At 42.1% G+C, this 23,464-nt stretch overlaps 1 protein-coding gene and 1 long non-coding RNA gene across 3 annotated transcripts in view; one reads left to right on the top strand and one right to left on the bottom strand.

The window, feature by feature from the left end:
- Positions 1-2,484, top strand: LOC131554841 (uncharacterized). Of its 2 annotated transcripts, none has more exons than XR_009274445.1 (3): positions 1-57; positions 622-716; positions 1,868-2,484. It is a non-coding gene; the product is annotated as an uncharacterized LOC131554841 (long non-coding RNA). The 2 variants fall into 2 exon arrangements; XR_009274446.1 differs by having other exon boundaries at positions 8-57; positions 1,858-2,484.
- A 3,996-nt stretch (positions 2,485-6,480) lies between these two features.
- The window catches only part of AGPAT3 (1-acylglycerol-3-phosphate O-acyltransferase 3), a 95,265-nt gene continuing 78,281 nt past the window's right edge, over positions 6,481-23,464 (bottom strand). Inside the window, exons 4-10 of the mRNA XM_058825420.1 lie at positions 21,717-21,886; positions 20,740-20,901; positions 19,123-19,276; positions 18,630-18,732; positions 16,228-16,303; positions 13,866-14,064; positions 6,481-13,194 (exon numbers count right to left, since the gene is read on the bottom strand). Of these exons, the coding sequence (XP_058681403.1) occupies positions 13,106-13,194; positions 13,866-14,064; positions 16,228-16,303; positions 18,630-18,732; positions 19,123-19,276; positions 20,740-20,901; positions 21,717-21,886 (953 nt within the window). The 3' untranslated portion in view covers positions 6,481-13,105. The remainder of the gene's footprint in view (positions 13,195-13,865; positions 14,065-16,227; positions 16,304-18,629; positions 18,733-19,122; positions 19,277-20,739; positions 20,902-21,716; positions 21,887-23,464) is intronic.

Here is a 23,464-nt window from a genome sequence, read left to right on the forward strand (position 1 = left end):
GCAAGGACCAGGAACAGTCAGTGCCTAGAGGAGCTGCCTATGAGAAACACTGAGGAGGTATGAAACTCCGATGATATGGAGTCCTTACACTATAATGATAATTGAACTCTTGATGCATAAGATAACAACTGAACACTGGCTGTTCTTTGGAAAAGGGGTGATAGTGAGGCCCTGGGAAAATGTTAAAATAGACTCTGAAATGTTAGGCTTTGTGTTTTCTCAGATCACTGCACCTGCGTAAGCAGTATGCTAAATGATCTAATTTTTAGATGTAATGATTGTTTAGTAATTAAATGTAATTATTATATAATCATAAGAAGAATCATGAGAAACTATGTTGGAAATTTAAGGGGGGCTGTGCTTGGTTGAAATCTATGTATACAATAGAATGATATAAGTTTAATAATTAACATGAAAGTTATATAGTGATAGAATGTAAAAATATGATCATCTCATATGTATGGTCAGAGTCAGATTTGGGTGGAAAATACCCCTGATTCCCAGAGCTCTTAATAAAAAGCACCAATATAATCATTTTTGTGATTATGTGTTTCTGAACGCTAACAGGGGGAGGTAAAGGGACACCCCCATGGGATGTTTCCATGTTCAACTCACTTGCAGGAGTTTTGGTACCACCACCAGACACAGGAAAGTGGGCATGGAGAGAGCACAGTGTCTTTAATCTGCGCACAGCCAGAGAGCTCCCAGCTCACAAGGTAATTCACTGTTATTTTATCAGCTGTACTCTGCAGTCTGCACCTGGGTTCTCAGCTGGGGACTGACAACTCTTTTCTCCAGAATATATTAATTTCTATTCATTTTTAATTACTACACAATTAAAAACATAGATGTGTGGTCACTTTAAAAGACACAGGAAACATTATTAAAATACACCATTACTATTTGTGCTTTTGTGCAAACCTATCATAGTAGTTCTGGGTTGTTATTTCATTTATTGTCCTTCTTAGGAGTAGCTTCTGAAGAGTACTGAGGTCGGTAAGAATGAGACCATAAAATTTCTAATTCAATTTTCTAGACAATAAGGATCTATTCTAAGGACCATCTAAGGATCATTGTTTAACCTCTGCCTATCACACCCCTGAGGAAGAGCTCACATGTCCACAGGATAATATAAAACTGATGGGAATAAGGAAGGAGGGAATCTTAGAGTGAATTACACCATTATTTAAATACTCTTCTCTACATTCATCACGGGAAAGCTCAATTCCAAATTAGAATGTAAAATTATTAGTTGTTAAATTAAAATGCATTATTAATTAGAAATTAGATTCCCTTGCAAGCTTATCTTAGGTTGGTCCTCCCTGGGTGGCAAAATTGAAGTACTACAAGAATAATGAAGTCTGAAGAAGAGGCCCAGAAAGCCATTCATAATAAGCATAGAAATAAATATTCTGATGAGAATACTCCCCTTCAGAATGCTTATTTTTATTTTTGTGTCCTGCCATGACACCAGGACCCTCTCAGAGGGTTCAATTGACAGGGTATGTGTGATTTCATGGAGAAAGAGGAGAGTTAAACAACCAGAGACTCAGCAGTAGCGTAAGTTTTGAGATCATAATGATATCCAGGCCACAAAGGATATTTCCACTACAGGTTTCTATTCCAGGCTTTGATCCTATTAGACCCTGGTGCCCTTAGGAATAAAGCTACTGAGACAGCTGTAAAACAAAATATATCATTGATAGGAGAGAAAGGACAATGAAATCTCTCATTAATTCTTGCTCTGACCCCCCCCCAAAATAATACAGCAAATATTTCAAACAGATGATGCTGCTTAGATCCAGATCCTGTAGCAGCACTGCAAACAAACCTTCACTGCTCTTAACACCCTGTTAGTCCTTTTCAGCTGTGCCTGAGGACACAAAGGTACTGAGAGCCTCACCGTGAACACCAAACTGAAGCTGAGTGAAACTAAGCTCGAACCCTCCTCAGTGAGCTGCTGAGAAATGAGGTTTCCTCTTGCAAGTGGAACAACAAAATTCTGGTATTTCATTTTTGTAAAGGAGCTGTATAGTTATGATGTTTTGTTTTGTCTCTTGAGTAGGAGTGAGGACTGTTTTGTCACAGGTTGCACATCAAGTACAAGGCCCTTTACCCTTCTGATGGGTGGAATAGCAAATCTCCTGGTCTGGGGAAGACAGAAGGGAAAATCTGGGTGTACTGATTGTTTGGGTGACACTTCTGAACCTGTGCTGAAATCTGTGAGGAGCCCAGGGGAATTAAACACTGACTCCCATCAGACTGAAAAGGAAGTCATGTGCCTAAATCCTATTAGTGCCTGTAAAATTCCCAGACCTAACATTAGCTCCAGAGGTTACTCCACTGAGATCCCTTTGAGAGTAAGCAAACCCCCCCCAGATTGCTTCTGTGCAATTTGTTCTCCCTAACCATGTTATGGCTTTGGAGTTAACAGCAATAATTTATGTTCCATTATGTGCACTACTTAATTTAGATAGCCCAGCTGCCTTCCTGCATGGCTGCCAGCAAAAGAGTGCACACTCTCAGGAAATAACAAATTTGCACATTTCCCTTGCCTGCCTTTCTAATCTTACTGGAGTTCTGGGTCAGGGGTGCTGGGGGATGTGGTTTCTTTGTTCCCATCTAGCAGGGAACTAACCCTGGTGTGAGCAAGTTTCCCTCCCCAAAAATACAGAGTTCCAGTCTGCAGCACAGGGCTGTGTCTTGTCCACATCTCACAGCAGAAGAATATTCAAAAGCCTTTTCATAAAAGCATTTCTTAACAGTTTGAGGTCTTCTCCATCCTTAAATTAATCAGAAAAGAAACGTGTGATTTGCCAGGTAAACTCTTTTATTGTGTTCAGTTAGTCTTGCTCTGAACCTACCTGCTGACAGCAAGTAGTGCATCCTTCTGACAGATTATGCCACTGTAAGGCTCTGTATTGAAAACATTCAATTTTTTAAAAACAGAAAACAATTACATTTTTTTAAAAATCAGAATTTTGCCCTAAAACTTTGTAAATGATGGGAATTACATTATTATGTGCTAGGTGAAACATGAGAAGAAAGCAGCAAAACAGGAAAGAGTTTTGTCTGCCCATTCAGTATCAATTGTATTTTCCCTATACTTCATTTTGTGCAATTGCTTAAAGTAAAGCCTTTCACAGCTGGGAGAAAGAAGTGCCTAAAAGAAGTCATCCCTGTTTGGTGAAACACAACACTTGCAGCAGTTGTGTGAAGAGAGGAGTAACCTTAGTGAGAAGGATTTTCTCCCAGGGAGCTTCAGGGGATCAGCTCAGCTCTGTGGTAGAGTGGACCCTACATTTATCACCTACAAAGCAGCTTTGCTGCACAGAGACAAAGGGCAGCAATCTCCTACCTTTGACAAGGAGCTCTGACCTGATAGGAAGCAAACAGGAATTCGCATTTTCCTGAAAATACTTGTGGAATTCATGTTTCATTGTGGCAAAGGTGGGAGGAGATTTGTAGATGTTCCTAAACTGATTAGTTTCTTTCTTCTACCGATTTTCCTTATAAATGGAGCAACCCCTAGCACTTAAATACTTGTAATTTCATTGGAAACTTAAATACTTGTAATTTCATTGGAAAAGTGAAAAAGAGATGTCAAACTAGGTTAGCGTTGAATTTGGCTTTTGCAAAAGTTGCCCAACATCGGCAAGATGAAAAACAGAGGCAGTTCATTTTCATGCCACAAGCCACAGCAGAATAAAAGAGCCTGTCCTCAGAGTGAGCTCTCTGTATGCCATCAGTCACGTGCCATGTCTGCACAGTGACCACAGGTGGCACAGGGACACCTGCTTTTGGCGCTCTGCTTTCTTAAATGCCTTGGGAAGCAACGTGCTTTGTCTTTCCAGTGGAGAGCAGAAATGCCTACTCCAGCTCAGGTGTCACAACTACAGCTCCAGCCCCAGCAGCCTCATCATGGCAGCACTGTCCCTTTGGCACAAACCTTAATCACAGCAGGATGTGATGATGTTGGCAGTATAGGGGACTTCTATATGTGCGCAGATCTCATATGTGTTGCTATCATATATGGTATTTATGTAACTCCTGGCAGGAGAGAAGTCTCAGTGGAGATCAGTAAGGATGATACATGTGGGGGATGAATAATGGAATCATAGAATTTTAAGAGGTTGGAATGGACCTTAAAGATCATCTGGTTCTGATGATGAATGTCCCACTAGACCAGATTGTTCAAGGCCTTATCCAACCTTGCTTGGAACACTGCCAGGGATGGGGCATCCACAACCTTCCTGGACAACCTGTGCCAAGGCCTCCCTCACAGTAAAGAATTTCTTTCTACTGCTAACTTAAATTTCTCCTCTTTTGGTTTGTACCCATCACTCCTTGTCCTGTCACCACAGTTCCTGACAAAGAGTCCTTCTCCAGCTTCCCTGCAGCCCCTTCAGACTCTGCAAGGTGCTCTGAGGTCTCCACACAACCTTCTCTTCCCCATGCTGAGCAGCCACAGCTTTCCCAGCCTGTTTTCAAAGGTGAGGCCCTCCAGTCCTCTTATCAATGTTGTGGCCTCCCCTGGACTTGTTCCAACAATTCCATATCCTTCTTATCTTGGGGACACCAGACCTGGACACAGCACTGTAGGCGGGGTCTCACCAGAGTAGAGTAGAGGTGGAGAATCTCCTCCTTGGACCTGCTACCCAAGTTCCTTTTGCTGGAAGCCAGGACAGGGTTGGTTTCTGGGCTGTGGGTGCTCACTGCCAGTTCCTGTTGAGTTTTTCCTCAGCTATCACCCCCAGTTCTTTCTCTACAGGGCTGCTCTCAATTCTTTCCCCACCCAACCCATAGGTGTGTCTGGGACTGCCCCAATGCAGGTGCAGGACTTTGTACTTCAGTTTGTTGAACTTCATGAAGTTCCCACCAGCCCCACCTCTCAGGGCTGCCAAGGTCCCTTCTGTGGGGTGTGACACAGCAAGGGACCCTGGTCCCTGTTGTGCAGAGCTGAAGTCATCTTGCAGTGACATAGCTGTGGCACTGCAAGCTGACTTCAGCTCTGCACAACAGGGATCAGGAGTGGACTCTGATTCAGATCAACAGCTCAGTGGATCAACTGGTGGTCTAAATACTTCCCCAAGTCACACATGGAGAAGGGGGAATTAAATATTATCCCCTCCATGTGTGGGATGGCTAAAAGAAGCTGGGCAGAGAGCACTGGACTCTGATATACAATATAGGATGTGATGAAATCCAGGAGAGCATTTCATTAACCCACACCACAGCTATTAACATTTATCTACCTACAAAATCCTGTTACACAAAGTTTTGTTTCACAGAGGCATTCTGTCAAGCCTCTCAGGAATGGATTCTGGTTTTAGAAGTTGTAGAAAGTGCATCAGCCTGTTCCTCACCCCAGAAGCCCTCTGCCCAACATAGCACTCAGGAGGGTGGCACATCTGAACTCTGAACTTGCTCCCAGTGCAGCAGCTGATTGTATCTGGTGTTGAGAACACAGCATGGCTTCTATGGAATTCCAGGCTGTTTTCCCAAATATATTAATGAAGTGTTGGAAGAAAACGAGTGGAATTAGTGAGACGAAAGTACATGCAGAAAATGCCTCCACCACAAGCAGCCTCCAAGAGTGTTCGCAACTTAAAGAGAGGGTGTGTAAGAAGCTCCCACAGCCTGAAGGTCACTGTGATGTGGGACTGCTTAGCACAGAAACAGACCACCCAACATTCCCCATGCCTTCATCCACAGAGCAAACGTGTCCTTCCATTTCCACAGCTCCCTTACACAGTGCTAGCTGTCAAACACTGCCCCACTGACCTCCCCTTGCCCATAAACCCCACTGCTGACTGCTTCTCACAGGTGTGGTTGTGATGTCTGACACCAGTTGGTTCCAGATCAAAATAATCTCCTTCTAAAAATGAATTATGGATGCAAGGAGATGCAACAGAGGCACTGAGGTAAGAAAAGCTGTATTTGTGAGAACTCAAAAGGAAGACAAGGAAAGTTTCTGCTTGCATACTCTTAGAATGGAAGTCCATCCTCTCCACAAAAAATAGGTCCTCCCACACAGTGACACATGACACCACTCATCTGTCATTTTAAGGCAGCTCAGCCCAACCTAGACTGTTCAAAGGGGAACAGATCAGGGAAGAGAAAACCTATAGGAGAAACCAAGGACCCAGTGCTTGTAGGGTAGCCAAAAAGATGACCCAGGAACGTGATATTGACACAAATGTCATTTGCTAAAGGATCACATAGGCTGAAGAAGAGCTGATGGTCCAGGGGACAAAGCATGGTACAGTGTATGATGTTGTGTACACAGGAGGAAGTGCTTTATCTTCTAGTGAAAAATAAAAACTTTAAAGATGTCAGATTTGAAAAATTGTTTTAATCTACAGCGTCTCTGCGTACCTTGCTGCAGTCTCAACTTAGATTATACAGCTTTGGGGTTACTTTGGAGGATTCTTCAGGAAAGGAAGATGCCTCCTTCCTTATTCTGATCTTTTGGAGGAGCCATACAAAATTTTATACATTGCTGCTATAAGTACCTCAGTAGTGCACCATCCCTCTGCAGTTCTCAAGGACTGGCTTTGTGCAGGGAATGCCCACAGGGTTAATCTTGTTGCCTCCCATCCCCACAAATGATCCATCCAGGTAATTGCTGCAGACATGTGGCACTCACATGGGTCAGTTTGCAGGACTGAGACCAAAAAGCATAAATGGAAATTAAACCAACCAAAGCAAAAAGAAAATAGCCCTTATTACATGTTTAGTTACAAAAACCAGAGTGGTAAGTAGGAAAAGGATGCAGATCTCTCAGTGACATTATGGGCTGATCAATACACACTTGGAAAAAAGCCAGATGCTGGGCAGTCACCACTTCGTTCAAGCACAGTTAACCCCCCTCTATTCCATCACAGTATGTACAAAATCACATACAGTTAAATAAACAACTGAAAGCATGAATGAGATTCTAATATACAGTACTTTCACACAGCCAAAGCTATTTTATTTTACAAGACGAGGCTTTTGCGTTCATCTTTTTTCTGAAAGCCCAGTAAAAACAGCATAAACTACTTAAGCAAAATTTATGAGACAACTTACAAAGTAAAATTTGCATAGCACTGTAAATCTGCGTGTTTGTTTGGGCACAGTTCTCTGTAAAAACTACAGTAGGTGACAGGGTTGGGTTTTAATAGCTTCTTGTTTTTCACCAGATTCAGACACACTTCTTCTGAACATCATAAAATCAAGTGTAGGAAACAACTGTAAAAATGTACAAAAATATATACACATGCACAGTAAATGCATACCCTGTATACAGTTTTATTACTCGTTAGATTTGGCTAATAATGATCATCTGGTGACTTACACTTCCCTCCAGGAAATGACAGGTTTGCAACACATCAATCAGCTCCAGGAGGGTGATTTTCCTCGGAGAGAAGGTTTGGATTAAAGCTACAGTACTTGCTGGTGATCTGAGGAGTGAGCGAGGCGCCGTTCAGGCGAGTTCAGCATTCAGATGTCACAAGGGACAGCTCGGACACAGCTGAAGCAAAGGGACACGAGGGGACACAGCTCGGCTCTCTGCACAGATGCACATGCACGGAATAAAGGAGGTACACAGAACCTGCTCATGCCTTGGGGTGTGAAAGTTAATTCCTGATTAGGCTCTGCTACCTACTCTTCCTTCCTTCGTAAATTGTATTTTAGTAATTTGTAACTTGGCGTGTTTTCCTTAAGAATGCATGCTGGCCAAAATGAAAAAAGTTGTGTAAGACTGAAAATTGGTAGTGGTATCTCCCACATTGAGGAATACTTCTAATTTAAATTTTAAAAGTACTATTATATTCTGATTGCTGCTGAAGTGTCTAATTTTAAAATTCACTTTTCTCCTAAAAAGATAAAATGCTGCTTCTGCTAGTGGTTTATAGAAATAGACTATCTGCACTCAAGTGCTCTCAACAGTGAAAGTGCACAAATAATCTTTCTTTACAGTTTCAGAAACTGAACAGTGGCAGGTAACTACAGGTATAACATTTTAAGAAACACAGGCAGCTTTCTAAAAGCCTAGAGAGGCTAAGGATCAGAGAAACACATTTGTCTTAGATGCCAATCCCATGTCTTCCCAATTCTGAAGTATGAAATATTTTCATGACTTTTCCTGGTGGCTAACACACGTGGCACAGACCCTGTAACGCTGATTTCTAGAATGTTCTCACTCCAAACCACAGCAGGTAAATAACACACAACCAACAGCCTGCAAGCATCTTGCTGCAGAGACAGTCAGATAAACCAGCCTTAAAGATAAACAGGGCAGAATGAGAGTCCCCATCTGAAACAAGCCCTCAGGAGGAATTCTGCCCCAAATCACGTGAACATGGCAAGGGTTATTCTGTAAGTTGTTACACAGAGGTCTCACATCCACATTAGTCAAAGCTTGCCTCTCACATAGTTGTCTCTGCTTTGCAAAGCTCCTGGTGATCACTCAGTTTTCTCAGAACAAGAATTTGGCCGGACCTGTCAGTGTCCTGCTCCTCCCAGCTGTGTTCCTCCTCCCTCACAGCTCCCAGCAGGGCTGTCACCTGCTTCAAATCCCACCTTCACTCAGCACCAGCAGCCCTGGAGCTGCCTGTTATGATCAGAAGGTTCAGGAATATGGGAACAAGTGGCTGTGACACACTGGGTGGGAGTACAAATTCAGCATTCCCATCACAGGGACGAGCTTCTTTGTGCAGGCACACAGCAGAACTTGGAGCAATCATCTGCTGGGAATCAGAACCTTCACACCAGGGACAGAAGCACATGGCATCCAGGAGATGCTGTGAGCTATCCTGCTGTTTCCCATCTTCAAAGGAGATCAAGGAATGGATTCCTCAATTTGATCTGTGTTGGCCTCCAGCATCTGCATGAAACACTTGGGTGAAGTCTGCCCCAGTCTGGCTTTAGATTCTTAGCAAATACTTCTCCAAGATGCCAAAATACATCAGATTGTGTCTTCAATCTGAAACATTCTGTGTAGCATCAAGTCAGCATTATTAATTGTCTCCAATCCCACATTTCTTCAAAAGGTACATGATGCAAAACCAGGTTTTGGGGTAGTCCCAAGACAGAAGCAGTACTTTCAGCAAATATCCCATGGGCAGTGACTCCCTTGCTTTCTCATTATTCCAGCTCTTAGTAAAAACCTTGTCCCAGCTCCCTTTCACCAGAGACGCCTGTGTGAGGGAGGCCTCTTCTCTTCCCTGCTAAAAGTTTTGCTTTGAAGCAGCCAAGCTGCATTATCATGTTACACAAACACCACCCTCTCACTTCAGACCTGGAGCTGTCAACCAGTGCCAAAATTCAGGAAGAGAAAACCCCAGCCATGTGAGACAGCTGCTGTAGGACTGGCTGAACTGGAGAGCTCCGAGTTCCTGCCAAGAGGTTGTAACCAAACCATCTGCAGAGCATACAGGTGAGCAAATATACAGACATCAGTGATGGAGACAAGAGGTACCACGTGGAAGTGAGCAGTCACACCCACTTTTCCTGTGAATACCAGGCAATTAGGACACAGGCAGCAGTCAGATTCATTGGTCAGCAATTAAGTGTACAGCCCTTCAAGATAAGTTAAAGCAGAACAAAGGAACATTGCCCATGCTCTTTGTGCCAGAGACAGATATTTTGCTCAGTGATGCAAAGTCAAGAGCACATTCAGCCCACAATGAGCAAGAGAGAACTGTAATCCTACCAAGCCAAGGCCTCTGGATACCACATCCTTCTTCAGCATCAGCTCTTTGTGCCTTCCTAACTCAGAGATGCCACGTGGCCAGCAGTCCCCAAGCTCTCTCACCAGGTTCTCAGCTGTAGGTCAACGTGATGCTCCTTTGGAACTGCAAATCCCACTTGGAGAGCAGCACCATTGCTGTTGGTGACAATGACAAGTGCTGCCAAGGCCAAGAGCACACATCTATCATCTGTCCATGTTAGTCTGAGAACCATTCCTCTTCGGAGTCAATGCTGAACTCCATGGCAGTCAGCTTGCAAGTCCATACTGCAAAACTCTATTTACTCCAAACAAAGAAGCAATAAATGAAAATTCTGAAAGGTGGAGAGAAAAAACACTCCCACAGCTGTAAGTTTATTAAACCTAGCATGGTTGAAAAGCAAAAGACAAAAAACATGATATATTTTTGTTTATTATTGCTCTTAAAGGGCTTGGTAGTCAAATATACAAGCTATGCTCTATTAAACCAGAAGAAAATAAGATATAAAATCTATGCTCACTTTTCCAATCCAATCCACCTGCTAATCTTCATTAGTGACATTAACTTCAGCTATTTCCAGTCATTTTAATTGATACATACTCTGTGTACGTGTGCGCGCGCGAGTATAAAAACCCCTATTTGAGAGAGAAAATTCAAAATGAAGAGATTCGTGTTGGTTTTGTACTGTTTTGTGCACTGCTGTAGTTTCAGTTTTTCAAGTGTTACTGATATGTCTGTTTAGAAGAGCAAAATTTAAGTATCTGATGATGTATTTATTATATTTTCAAAAAGAAAGCATGACCAATAAGTTATGATAAGAAAATATGAAATGTTGATTATTCTCCCCTTGATGTACATGCACTAATCCCATGATCCTGAATAGGGAGTTACATGCACTAAGAGGAGAAAAGGATCCTGTAAAGAGAAAGGCTATTAATTCCTTTCTCCTCTAAGCAGCTCCCTTCTTCTCAGCATTAAGAAGGGATTTATTTTGTGAAATTCTTGTCATGCCCATTAATATACTGCTCAAAATGTAAGTATAAAACATAGTCAATGGTCAGCCTGCTTAGCAAGCCTCTTCTGCTAAGCCAGTACAATTTATATATACTCAATATCATCTTCAGGAAGCAAGTATACAGCATTTGTAACATCTTTCTAGGAAGCAAGAACTATACCCATTACTGAATTAGTTAAAAAAAAAAAAAAAGAAGAAAAAAAAAAAGAACCCCCCACTGTTCTCAGTCCTCTGGTTAAAAACAGGGAAAAGCCAGAGTTAACCTTATCAGCATTTGGATGTCTGACTGTACTTGAAGACAAATTACAAAAACATCCAGCAAGGAAAACAGAGTTATGGCTAGGCTCTGCTCTCCTCAGTTCCCAAAGCATATTTCAAATCCCACTAACATTTGCAACAGATTTGCAGCCCCTCTCTTAGGGAAGATTTATTGAGGGGACAATGACACACTAACGTTGGGGGTCTGGGTACAAGGATTCAGCAAGGTGGAATCTAACAGGAGACAGACAGAACTCAGGTCAGCCTTCAAATGCTCTTGTTGAAAAGACCACAAATAAAAATCAAGTGCATGACAGAACAAGTGATTAATGACCCCAAGTAAAATATTTTTCTAAGTTACAAAATTGCTCTTCCAGTGTTTGAAAACAGAAAAACCTGTGGGAGAAGAGGTTACATTCCAACAGTTAAGAGCAAATTTGGAAAGAAGGTAAATTATTACTCTCTTATCTTAGTTACTGGAGCACAGATGAAAACAACAACCAGTGCTTTGATAAAATCTGCTCTTTACAAAAGTGAGATAAATATTCTAGTGGCAGCTGGGTTAAAGATACAGACCCTGAGGGTTAGCTTCTGCCCTCAGCTGTAGATCTGCAACTCATTTCACCCACTTCTGTGAGCAGCCAAATGCAGATTGTGACCTTCAGACTTGAACATACAGGTATAGTTACCATCTGTTTGCAAATAATTCCCCAGCTATGCATACAGCAGCAACCTACAGAAACCTCCAAATGTGCGTTTGTAAAAAAAGGAAAGGAAGGAAGGAAAAAAGGGAGACAGGTACAGACATGATTCTGAGCTCTAATTTTCAGTGAAAAAGAGCAAAATGTCAACAAGCAAAACTAAAGATAATTAAAATCCCTGAAGAGACCTTATACTCTTTCTAATGCTTTAACAGCACAGCTCACCTTGCAAAAAACTTCACATAAACATCTAAAGCATGATCAAGTCAGAAGAGCAGCACACCCTATCCTGACACACACAGGGTAAAGTCCTGGCCCCATCTCAATCCATGCTGAAACTCTCATTAGAAGTTCAAGAGATACCAGCATTCAAAATTTGACTGCTACAGACCTTTCCTTTTCACATTTTTTACAAAAGAAGACATTTTGAAAACTATTGTGCTGATTTCTAGTGCTGCCTCCCAGTTTACTGAGAGAGGTTGGCTGAACTGGACTTTGGTAATGAGAGATGCAAACAGAAATAAAAGAAAAATTGAAAAAAAATCTTTTCTTTACACAACTCTAAATCCCACGGCCAATACCACTAATTCAAAAAAAAAAAAAACCAAACGAGCCCAAACAGATTCAAAATTATGGAACATGTTTGATGTGGAATGGGGCAAACAGCACTCCAGACTGAAGTAATATTTAGAAATTAAACAGCCTTGAGCAGTTAGCAGGAGACAGGATGAGAGTGTTATCCTATTGGATCTGTTCTATGGGATGTGCTGATGGATAACACACAGCTTCCAAACTCCACTATCCCTTCTCCTGCGTTACAGAAGTCTTAAGATGTTGCCTGAAAATAAAAAGTGTCAGTGTAACATACAAACAGGATTTCATCTGTAGCCATGACAACACAGCCAAAAAGACTCTAACCCAAGACTCTAACCTGTCAATTCATTTAAGGAGGGTGTTTTTTCCTGGCTCATTAGTAAGAGAAGTTGGAAATCAATAATGTTACATTGGCTTTAGCAAGAGGAAACATTCAATGGCTCCTGTTGTAAAAGTGAGTGTAGTGCTCTTGACAGAAACCAGTTTTCAGTCATCTGAAGATACACGTGGCCATGGCCAATGCCCTCTTTTCTCCCCCACCCCAAGTCCCCCAACAAAGCAAGAAAAATCAGTTTCTTCTTCCACCCCACCCCAGATTTTCTCCCACAGCTTGACTACAGTAATCCTTGAACAGGCAGAAGGTTGGTGCATTCTCTTCAGTCGATGCCTCCAACTTCTTCATTCTTGGCTCAAGTTTTATTCATTAATATTAGTCATCAGTTATTAAGAAAAAGATAGTTTCTAAGTGTTTGTTGTTGTTTTTTAACTGAAGTTAATCGGATACCATAGTCTGGTTATATGTGCTGATCTGCAGCCGTCAGTTATTCCTTTTTCTTGAATTCCTGGTTGCCATAGCTGGAGCCTTTTTCTATTTCAGTTACTCCTATCAGTCTACGAACTCCAAAGGAAGCTTTAAAATATAACAGAGAAATGAGAGGCACATTAAAAGCAGTCCAAGCACCCAGGAAGTTACATGTAAGCACACGAGCAGAACCCAATCCCCAGGTCAGCAGTGACCACACTGTGCTGTATGAGGCTGCACAGGATCACAGGTCAAATGACACTCAAAGAGAGGGACAATTCAGATTTAAAAATATAATTACTGCTTCTCTTGGTTAACAGGACATGTAGCATGAACATTGAAGCACATCCCCTCCCTCTTCCCCTTCTTTTATTGCTAGGGTTCTTTTGTTGTGGGGCTGGGGGATGGAAATTTGGTGGTATTTATGTATTTTTTGTTTGTGCTGGTGGTTTTGTTTTTTGGGTTTTTTTTTTTTTTTTTTTTTTTTTTAATTCACAGACAAGTTGTCCAGTGAAATATTTTTTTCTTCAGGCACCATAATAATGGGCTACACGACTCACTTACTACCACTACAGTTTTTGCTTAATATATGCAGGCAAATTTGGCCAGATTAAAGCTTTTGAAACAATAAAAATGCTGTACAACAGAAAGACTAATGAGTGAGCTCCAAATATTTTCCTGCAAGCCCCATTCTCATTAATTAATAAACAGAACTTATTGGAGGTAAAGGATCCTGTTCTGTGTCACACTGGGCTTAGCATCTTCTCTGCTTTTATTACCTGCTCCTACAAGTCCCAGGAATGCAAGGATAAGAAGAGGTGATCCACTTGCAAAAACTCCAAAGCCAAATGTGAAGAGAGGAGAGAGGAGAACTGTGGCCCAAAAAAGAAAGTTTAGGAGAGTCCATGGTCTCCTAGGAGGTTTAAACTGCTTGCCAGGAAATATACCTTCCTGATTATACATCTCTTGCAAAGCATCCTGGGGGAAAGAGAAAAGAAAATGAGTTCTTAATGTTTGCACCAAGCAGCCCAAGATTAGCCAGCTCCAGGACAACATCCAGGACAGCATCTGTGCTACAAACTCATCCAGAGTGCACAGCATCCAATTCCATCTGCTGTCACTTATTTGGGCATTTCTGTTGACCATCCAAGTGACCTTTAAGCCTTTTGAAGGCAATTTTGGCACCATCAAAAACTGAAACCTTGTCATCCTCTCCACTACCAAATACCTTCATCTTGCCTGTTAATTGCTTAAGAATTTAGGGCAGCTTCAGGCCAGAGACCAGTTCAGACATTACCAACCCTCTTAGCTGGGTGCTTTTCCTTCCTGTTTTTACTTCCAGAAAGGTCAGCATGATTCAGCAAAGCAGAAAAATTCTGTATGGAGAGCCAGGAGGGGAGGACAAGGAATGACCTGAGAGCAGAGACAGCACCAGCCCCAATCCCAGCCCTGCAACAGAGCTCCTGCAGCCCAAGCTGAGCCGCAGAGGTGCAAAAATCCTGGAACACATCACTCAAAGGAACAAGGTGCCCACCACCTTCCCTCAAGTCTGTAAAACTGCTCTTTAAGGTTTCCATGCCATTACCAAGGATGGCTCAAGCTCAGCTATTTCTTGTTTTTACTTATTTCTTTTTTTTTTAATTTTATTTTCCCTTACAAAAGGCTGAGAAGTGCAAGGCATTCCTTGCCAAAACCAGCCTTTGGAGGACACATCCTCTGTGCAGGAAGAGGATTCCAGTTACAAAATCACTGCAATAAATGGAATGAGAGGATTCCAGTTACAAAGTATTGCTAACACTAAGATCAATATGTATAATTCTATGTCCATAAGCAATACCTCCCTGTCAACACCTCACAACAAAGTTGAACAGAGGCACAGCCAGCATCAGGAGGGATGAGAGGAAATGGTGCCACATTGCACCAGGGGAGGGTTAGATTGGACATTAGGAAAAAAAAACTTTCATGGAAAAGGTTGTAAAGCAGTAAGACTGTCCAGGGAACTGGTGGAGTCATCATCCCTAGAAGTGTTCAAAAAAACCCTATGGATTTTATGGATTTGGCCCTTGAGGACATGGTTTAGTGGTGAACATGGTGTTGGGTTGACAGTTGGACTCTGTTCTTAGAAGCCTTTCTCAACCTCAAGGACTCTTTGGTTCTACAGACCTGCTAAGGGGAGGTGGGGGGAAAAGATGTTGAGCTACTGCTCTTTGTAAGATAACCTCTCTCCTTAACTGAATCAGAGTTCGGATACTCAAACAAATTAGTTGAAATAAATAAAATGAAACTCAGAACAATTTGCTGCCTACCTAGAGACTGAGCATAAGCCTGGCAATGCTGCAGCACAGGTCATCATAGCTGGGGAAAGCCCAGGATACTTAAACTTTCTGTGCTCTGCTGTCTTCCCACAAAGATCAGCAAATCAAGATACACTTTTCCAGTTCAATAATCCACCACTTAGGGCTGGACAACAATTACAGCTCTCTCCTACTCCCCACAGAAGTGTTAAATCTGGTTGAGAAGTGTTAAAGTGGAAGAGAAAAATGGATTTTTCTAACCATTTAAGGTTAGAAAAAGAAGTGACACAAGGAAGAGCTCTGAGCCATCTGAAGGCATGCTGGGCACGTGTTTTATCAGTCCCTGGCAGCAGCTCCCAGGGACTGTCTGTGCCATGTCACACACCACTGCAGAAGTATTAGCAGGAGGCAGAAGGAAAGTGACAGTGGAGGAAAAATGAAAGCAAAGAACAATTGCAGCTGAAAGCTGGGACCTGCTGTCCCTGACCGACAGTTATCACTCTTCTCAAGTGCCTAAAAACACCCACAGGGAAAATGGAGCTTTTAGAAATGCATGACAGAGATCCAAGTGCTGAAAAATGTAAAAAGACACTGGATTGCTATTAGTCTTTCACAGCTCAGGCATATCTCTGAATGCTATTGTGCTTCCTGGCAATTTGAGACCTCACCACCCAGCCCTCTGCTGCCAAGGGGCTCCTTGGTCCTGCTCCTTCCAGCACTTTGAGGGACGGCTGCCTAGTTATACAAAATATCCTCTCCATGCAGTGCAGGAGTGTGTATTACTCACTGCCTTAATACACTCCCCTGTGCAATCCCACAAGGCAGAAAAGAATGTAAAGCTATTTACCTTTTCCTGGTAAAGCTTATGAAGCCAGTTTGCAGCTTCCTTTTCATCTTGAGGGATATCTTCCAGAGGAAATCTCCTAGTTTAGTAGAAAGATTAAAAATGGAAAGAAGAAAAAAAAGAATTAAGGGAAAATTCAGGTATTTGGTTTTATGCCTCTCCTAGGGAAGATCTTCCATTCACTAAAGGGCAGAAATCTTTGCCAATAATGACACTGATGGCAGAGGTCTTAAACACAGAGAGCTGGGACTTAAAATCTGAGGTTTTAGGTTGGGAATTGGGTGCTATTTTAGACAAAAGAAACTGTACAAGCTCCTGTCGGTGTCAGAGCACATCAGTAAAGTCATAATTTCCCATTCAAACACTGTTCCTCCTTCACCAGATCCACCCCTGGCTGATTTCCAGTGAGCTCAGACTGAGGCACTCAGAGCTGGGAAAAGACAAGCAAGTGGAAAACACAAGGGTAATTGTTGGTTGCATTTTGGTAGTGAAAACCAAATTTTGGAAGCAATGGGAGAGGCAACTGAACGTTCACTTTTTACCATCTCTAAGGTAAACACTTGCAGTGACTGCACTTGTCCCTCTTTGTCTCTGCAGCCCCACAGACTGAGGCACACAGTTCTGAGGGTGTGTGACAATTCTGCCAGCCCTGACCTGACCTCACTGAGAACAGTGCCTTGTCAGAGCCTCTCTGTAGTGGTGAAGAGCCAACCATTCCCCTGTTTCTTCTGTTTTCTAGACCCTTCCAAGCCAAGCCCCTCCGCGATTCTGTGAATTTGTTCTAACACATTTCTAATGATTTCTGCATCCCATAAGCAAACTGAACACCAGATCTGGCAGATTTACTTACATGAGCCTTAACAAGAGAAGCTGCTCAATTCATATAAATAATGCTCAATAAAAGCTCAGTGAAAAGTCATTTGCTGGAAGCTTTCTGGTGAAGTCGCCGTGGTGTTGCTGTCACCACTAGAGGGGACTCACAGCAACCACATTTGGTGATTTCCTGATTATTTCCTCTGGAGGCAGTCGGGATAAAGACTGGATCCCCTGCAGAGCTAAGCTGCTTACCTGGGCTCAGGTAACTACGTCTGCACGTACCAAGAACAAGGGCTTATGTGCTTCCCTTCTCTGAGCTACACTAAGTCTGTTGGCACAACAAGGACATGCTCCATTTTCAGCAAAACGTCTGTAAAAAGTCTCCTTACTCTCATAGCTTCTTCCCCAAAACAGGAAAAAAGTGTAGAAAAGCACTTTGAGAATATTCATTCCATCCACAAACATATTTTTAACCTAATTATCTAAGCACATCCATTTGTAGAGTACAATTAGTAATTTTACCTGGCAGCAGACTTTTACAAACCCAAATATCTTCTAACTCTATTAAAAACTACATTTCTCTTTTCTCCCATTACCCCTCCAAGAAATGAAAGAAAATTGCACCTCCATTAGCAAAAAAGGATATTTAACTGAAGGCTGCCACAGTTCAGTGTATAATTAATAATTATACAGATGTGCATCCATGCATGTGCACCTCAGATCCAGCTAGATATCCTACATGCACTTGCCATCAGTGTGGAATTACAGGTGGAGTTGCCTGACCAGCTGTTTTGCTGGCTGGCAAATTGTCTGCTCACTTTCCTCATCAGGAATATGCTTGGCAAGTGTAAATAGTGAAAATGAAACCCCTTGCAAATGAGCAACTCCACCTCTCCACGGACAGCTCCACAGTCATCTTTTCAGCTGGGAGAATAAAACGTTGTGGATGCTGCAGCAACACCCAAAGCCAGAGGGGAAAGGAGAAAAAATAAAAAGCCTTTTTCCCTTTTTTTAAACTTTTCAAAACCAAGCATCAGCCTCATCACCAGAGTACAGCAATGTTTTCCAAAGGGTGGGTGAATCCCACAGAGAAGCAGAAGCAAACTGTCTAAAGAACTGTGGAAAGAATAACCAGGTCATGTCTCAGGTACAAACATAAAAGGGAAGAGAAGACATTCAACAGGACTGGTAGTTTTTATGATCACAAGGAAGCCTTTGAAGCAGAAGGCAGCAAGGAAAAAGCACGAAAGAGAAGAGGCGTGTGTGCATGCAAATGTGTGTGTGCTGCATGGGGTTAGGTGTTAACAGCTACTCTTTGAGGCAAAGGAACAGTGAGGAATGTGAGCAATGTCCCACCTCATTCACAGGATGTCTGAATTTCAGCATTTTTACCTTTTTAATCTGCTGATCCAACCTTGTGAGTGAGGGAGAGAAACTGGTATGTAAAGGAGCTTTAGACTGTTTACTGCAAGGCACCGCTGAAGGACAAGAAGTGGATACAGGAAAGGAAATTACCCTGTAAAATCTGAATACACTTCAACATGCTAAATTATGCATCTTAGGGTTCACCTCCATCAGTAAATGCTCACCTTACACACATATCTGCTTCATATTTCTTTCCATAAAGAATTCCTAATAAAGATGGGTTCTTGTTTCCTCTGAAATTTAGTGTTACATCATACACTGCTGAAACTGTTGGGAAAAAAAGATAAAACAGAGCTGTTACAGCAGCAATTCTAGCAAGCACCTTCTGGCATCCTTGCTTGAAACAGCACAGAGCCTTGTGCAAGCCTTGCATTAATGATGTGTCAGAGTTCTGTGTTGACACATCACATTTATCTGCACCAGCCCCCTGACACTCCCAGCTCTGTAAAACACCAGATGACTTGATGAACTAAGCAACATTAAAAGGTTTTTAGTATTTCTTAAGACTGGTTATCTGACAGTTCTGTGGCAATTTACAAATTACCAGCTGACATGCTGGATCCTCATTACTGCCAGCTCACTAATTTTAACGAACAACAGAGCAGACTATGCTGGTGCTAAATAACACATTACAAGTGCTGCAAAACTTGGCAGTACCTGTTCCCCTGAGACACTGGACAGCAGTGGTGAAACCTTTGGTTCTGGGCAACAGGTGGTATTTCAGTTTAGGCAACCCCTTGGATTCAGCTACTTCCATACTGATGCGGTGCTTGGTCTCTGTGAAACGAGTTCCTTCACAGTACAGCAGAAACTGTGCAAGACAAAAGCAAAAAAATCCCTAAGGATACCTTGAGATATCAAAAGAAATCCAGCAGTATACTGAAAATCTGTCCAAGATAAACATGCATGTGCACACACTTCTGTTGTGTCATCTCTTCACCAAGTATGAGGCATAAGCACCAACTCCCAGCTCATTTACCATTACCTTTACAGGTAACAACACTTGCACCAAATTTAAGGTGACAAAAAGACAGCCCTAATTGTGGCATTTAGAATGCACAGAAATTAGGAAATTGATCCACTCAAGTCAATTTTAATCATGATTTCAATTACCAAGCAGGAAGTCTTGACTTAAATAATCAATGCTAACTACATTTTGCACTTATATTTTCTAGTTGTTTTCCCTAGAGACTCGTCCTTGGTTCTCAGTTGTAGAATCATTAAAATGTATAGATTTGAAGCTCAAGTTCAGTCTTGAGATTTTCTAATTGGTAGGGTTTATTCTGTTTTTTCTTTTCTTCTCCACATTCATCAGAAAGATACATTCAATATTATTCATATCTATATATTCAAGCAATTAAGTAGCTTAAAATACATTCTCCAGATTCTTACTTTTTTCTGTCTTTATAATGATAGAAAATTACAATGCATTCACAATGTTCTAGTTAGGTCTTAATGTTTCACTATTCATTTTAACAAGCTGTACTGGATAATACTGAAAATTCACTTAAAATGCATAAAAGGCCTCTTAATGTTTTATAGGCCAAATAATTGTACATTACATGTGCTGCTATAAAAGCAAAACTGAGAATTTATCAAAACCTTTGCATTCAAAGCTCTAAGAAGGTTAATGGGCTGATTACAGCACTGTGCTGCTGCAGTGAAGTTTAACAGCATTGCACACAATGAAACAGAGATGTTTTACCCTTAAATTTTAAATAATGTCAAAATAAAAAGGAAAAAATGTAACTGCAGAAGCAGATAACATAACATAAGCTTGCCATATGTTCTCACAGAGACTTTTTGGGAAACCTGCAATTTCACAGTTCAACGAACACACTAACAGGAACTTTGCATCAAAATCTATGGCCTGTGCAGTGAAATTCACTCACTTCTCCAAAAAACATTTTTTTTGTTGATGTGTCCTTTCAGTCTACCTGAGAAAATGTTATACAGATGTAGCAATCCAATGTAAGGCTTTTTTTTAAATAGGCAAAAATAAGTTTGGGCAGAATCATTAGTATCACACAAGCCTGATTTATAAATTATTCTTAAGCTTCTGAATTGTTTCCCAAATGGTTTCCCCTACCAACAGGCACACAGCACTTTTCTACCAGCATATCCCAAAAGACCTCCTGAAACAGAGCATGGCTTTTCCATGACAGCTCTTGCAAGTCACCTTCTCCTGACACACAAAGCCACAGGCACCAGTCTGTCACTGTTTCACTGCTTCACTTCCAGCAGCCAGTACCAGAGGAGGGACTCAGCACTTACCCACATATATTCAGGATAATCAGCCAAACGTTTCAATCCCTCAATGACTGTATCTCTGTCCTCTTCCCATTTCCTTTTGCAGAAAACAATCTCAAGGAAGTACCACGTCCAGCCGATTAGGGGCACATAGAGCAGCTCTCTCTTCGCAAGAACTTTGGAACTCTTGGAGAGAAAAGAAAAGTGATAATCCAAGAATGTCATTTGCTGATTTGTGCAACGAGGTCAAACACATTAAAGCTAAGATGATGGAGTTGGATCTGGGAACTTAAATGCAAAGAAACTGTTTATAGATGGGTTTTAAGCAGTGTCAGGATCATTAGCTTGTCAGAGTGACTCTTGAGAGAAGTTGGAAAGTCTCTTTTCCCAGCCTGGCGCTCGAAGGAGTCAGAGCTCTTCATTTCTCAGTCTCAAGGTTGTTTGTTTTATCTTATCTATAAAAAATTTTCTCCTGCCCTGCTGAGGTCCACTCAGCACGACCGTCAGAGGCACTCTGCCTGCCCCTGGGGCAGTGTTATGTCTTTATACTAAAAACTACATACACAATGTTTACAATTACTTCCCAATACCTGTCACCTGTGTTAGACAGTGAGCTTCTACTTTAAACCAATCTAAAAGTGCCAACATCACAGCAGAAGATGGAGGCCAAGAAGAAGAAGGAGAAAGGCTGGACATGCCCAGTTCCCTCCATCTTGCCTCCTGAACCCCCATACCAGAAACTCTACAATCTACTTTTCCACCCTGTGATAACTTCACTATTATTTTACCTAAACTGTTGTGGCTTGCTGGTCTTCATATAAGGTTGATAACTTGCTCCATGGGTCATAATCAAACCCACAGGTGTTTTGGGCTCTGTGCCAGGGTCCCTGAGCCCCCTGGCAGGGGTCTTGGCTGCTCAGCACAGCCAGAGGGATGTCCTGGGTGCTGACAAAGCAGACCTGCCACCCTGCAGAGGAAGGGGAAGCTCATGGCCCACATACCCCCAGCACTCCAAAGCGCTCCGTCATCGTCCAGCCGCACAGGAAGTCGATCTCAAAGTTGTGGTTCAGGATGATGATGACATGTTCCTTCCCAAAGGTTTTCACCGTGGCCTCGTCTGAGAACAGGGTGCACTCTGTGCCTGACCACCATTCCAGCAGCATGACCAACTCTAGCAAACATGATGGAGGTGGAGAGAGGAGTTAGGGGTATCCCTTACAGAAAGCATTTAGAGTTTCCTCCTCAGCCCCATTCACTGCCCAGCCTCTCCTGACTCCCAACACCATCACCTTCCAAAGCCACCCAGCAGAGATGAAACAAAAGCTTGGTACAGACCACACCATAATACCATCCCTAAGCAGTATTTAAGGCACCAGACATATGCATTATGGATAATTCAGCAAGTTTTTAACAGTGACAACTCTGGGCATTGCATTACAATTGCAAAATTTGATGACCACTGGAAAAAAAAAAGCCCAAAGACTTTTATGCCTGAAAACAGACAGTGGAGCTGTTGATTGCTCCACTAAATGAGCACAGTTCCTCCCAGGTGGAATAGAAATTATGCATAGATGCAGCCTAATGTTTTTACTCCACATGAAACAAGCCTTATGGAGGTAAACAGACCAATAAAGGTCTTTTAAAGGGATGCAGTGACATAGATCTTCTGTGATAGATTTTAATATTAAAACACAGGGCTCTAATTGTTCTGCATTATGATCATCAACACAGAGTTAAAAACAGCAGAAAATTGAGCTAATTTATCAAAATACCTGGGTAAAGACAGAAATGGTAAATTTTGTCTTTCTTTTACTGCAAAAGAATGAGTCCTTTTCCCTCCATTTACTCCAACTTTAAAGTATCACAGCAACTCTTATTCCACCCTGAACATTTGTTACCCTTTTTTTATTTTCCACCTCCCCCTTTTCATCATAAAACCCCCTTCCACTTAAATTCAGCATGCACTGACTGTAGTTGCTATGGTTAGCTTATTTCCCTCATTTCAGTACATGGAGGCAGATGGAAGGCATTGCTTGCATCATGGGACAACTATAAAAAGTATGAGAATAGTTCATCCTCCCAGTAGGAAGATTTGCTTCCCTGCAAACTGTAGTCATTGGTATTTTTTTTTATTTCAATGAGATGTGGTTGAAATAAAAATGTGATTGCACAAATATAGCAGTTAAAAAGAGTCCAACCCCTCCCACATGACTACACCTGCAGGTTTCCCCTCTGTCCCCTCTATCAGGTTCTGCCAGGAGGTTTTTCAGCTTCCCATTGGGAGTTTCTGGTTCTGCCAAACAGGGCAGCACCTTCCCAAACAAGGGTTTCTGATCAGTGGGATCAGACAAGGTCATCTATCCATACCACTCAACAGGAGTTTGGGATCCAGTCTTGCACCACTCCAGAGAGAAGGCAAACACAGGATTTGGATGAATAATAGGGAAAACCAGTCCTGGTCTGCTGAGGATAGAGAGCTCACCTAGCACTGTGTTTTTCACTCATGATCACTCACTCACCCACCAGGTTATTCCCCTGTATCACTTTCAGCACTTGCTCATTTGGAGGAATGACAAAGTTATGCACCTTGCTGGCCAAGAGAGCTTAACCCCAGTCAACTGGAAATATGGCAGAGGAAAGACAGAATTGTCTTGTTCCTTCACACCAGGTACAGGTTTCTATCACTGCTTCCCATCTTTGCATGCTTTGTGTTCACTCACCTTCCTTTCTCTGGCTATCTTGACGCAGG

The sequence above is a fragment of the Ammospiza caudacuta genome, chromosome 2, assembly GCF_027887145.1.
Source record: "Ammospiza caudacuta isolate bAmmCau1 chromosome 2, bAmmCau1.pri, whole genome shotgun sequence".
Classification (NCBI taxonomy): domain Eukaryota; kingdom Metazoa; phylum Chordata; class Aves; order Passeriformes; family Passerellidae; genus Ammospiza; species Ammospiza caudacuta.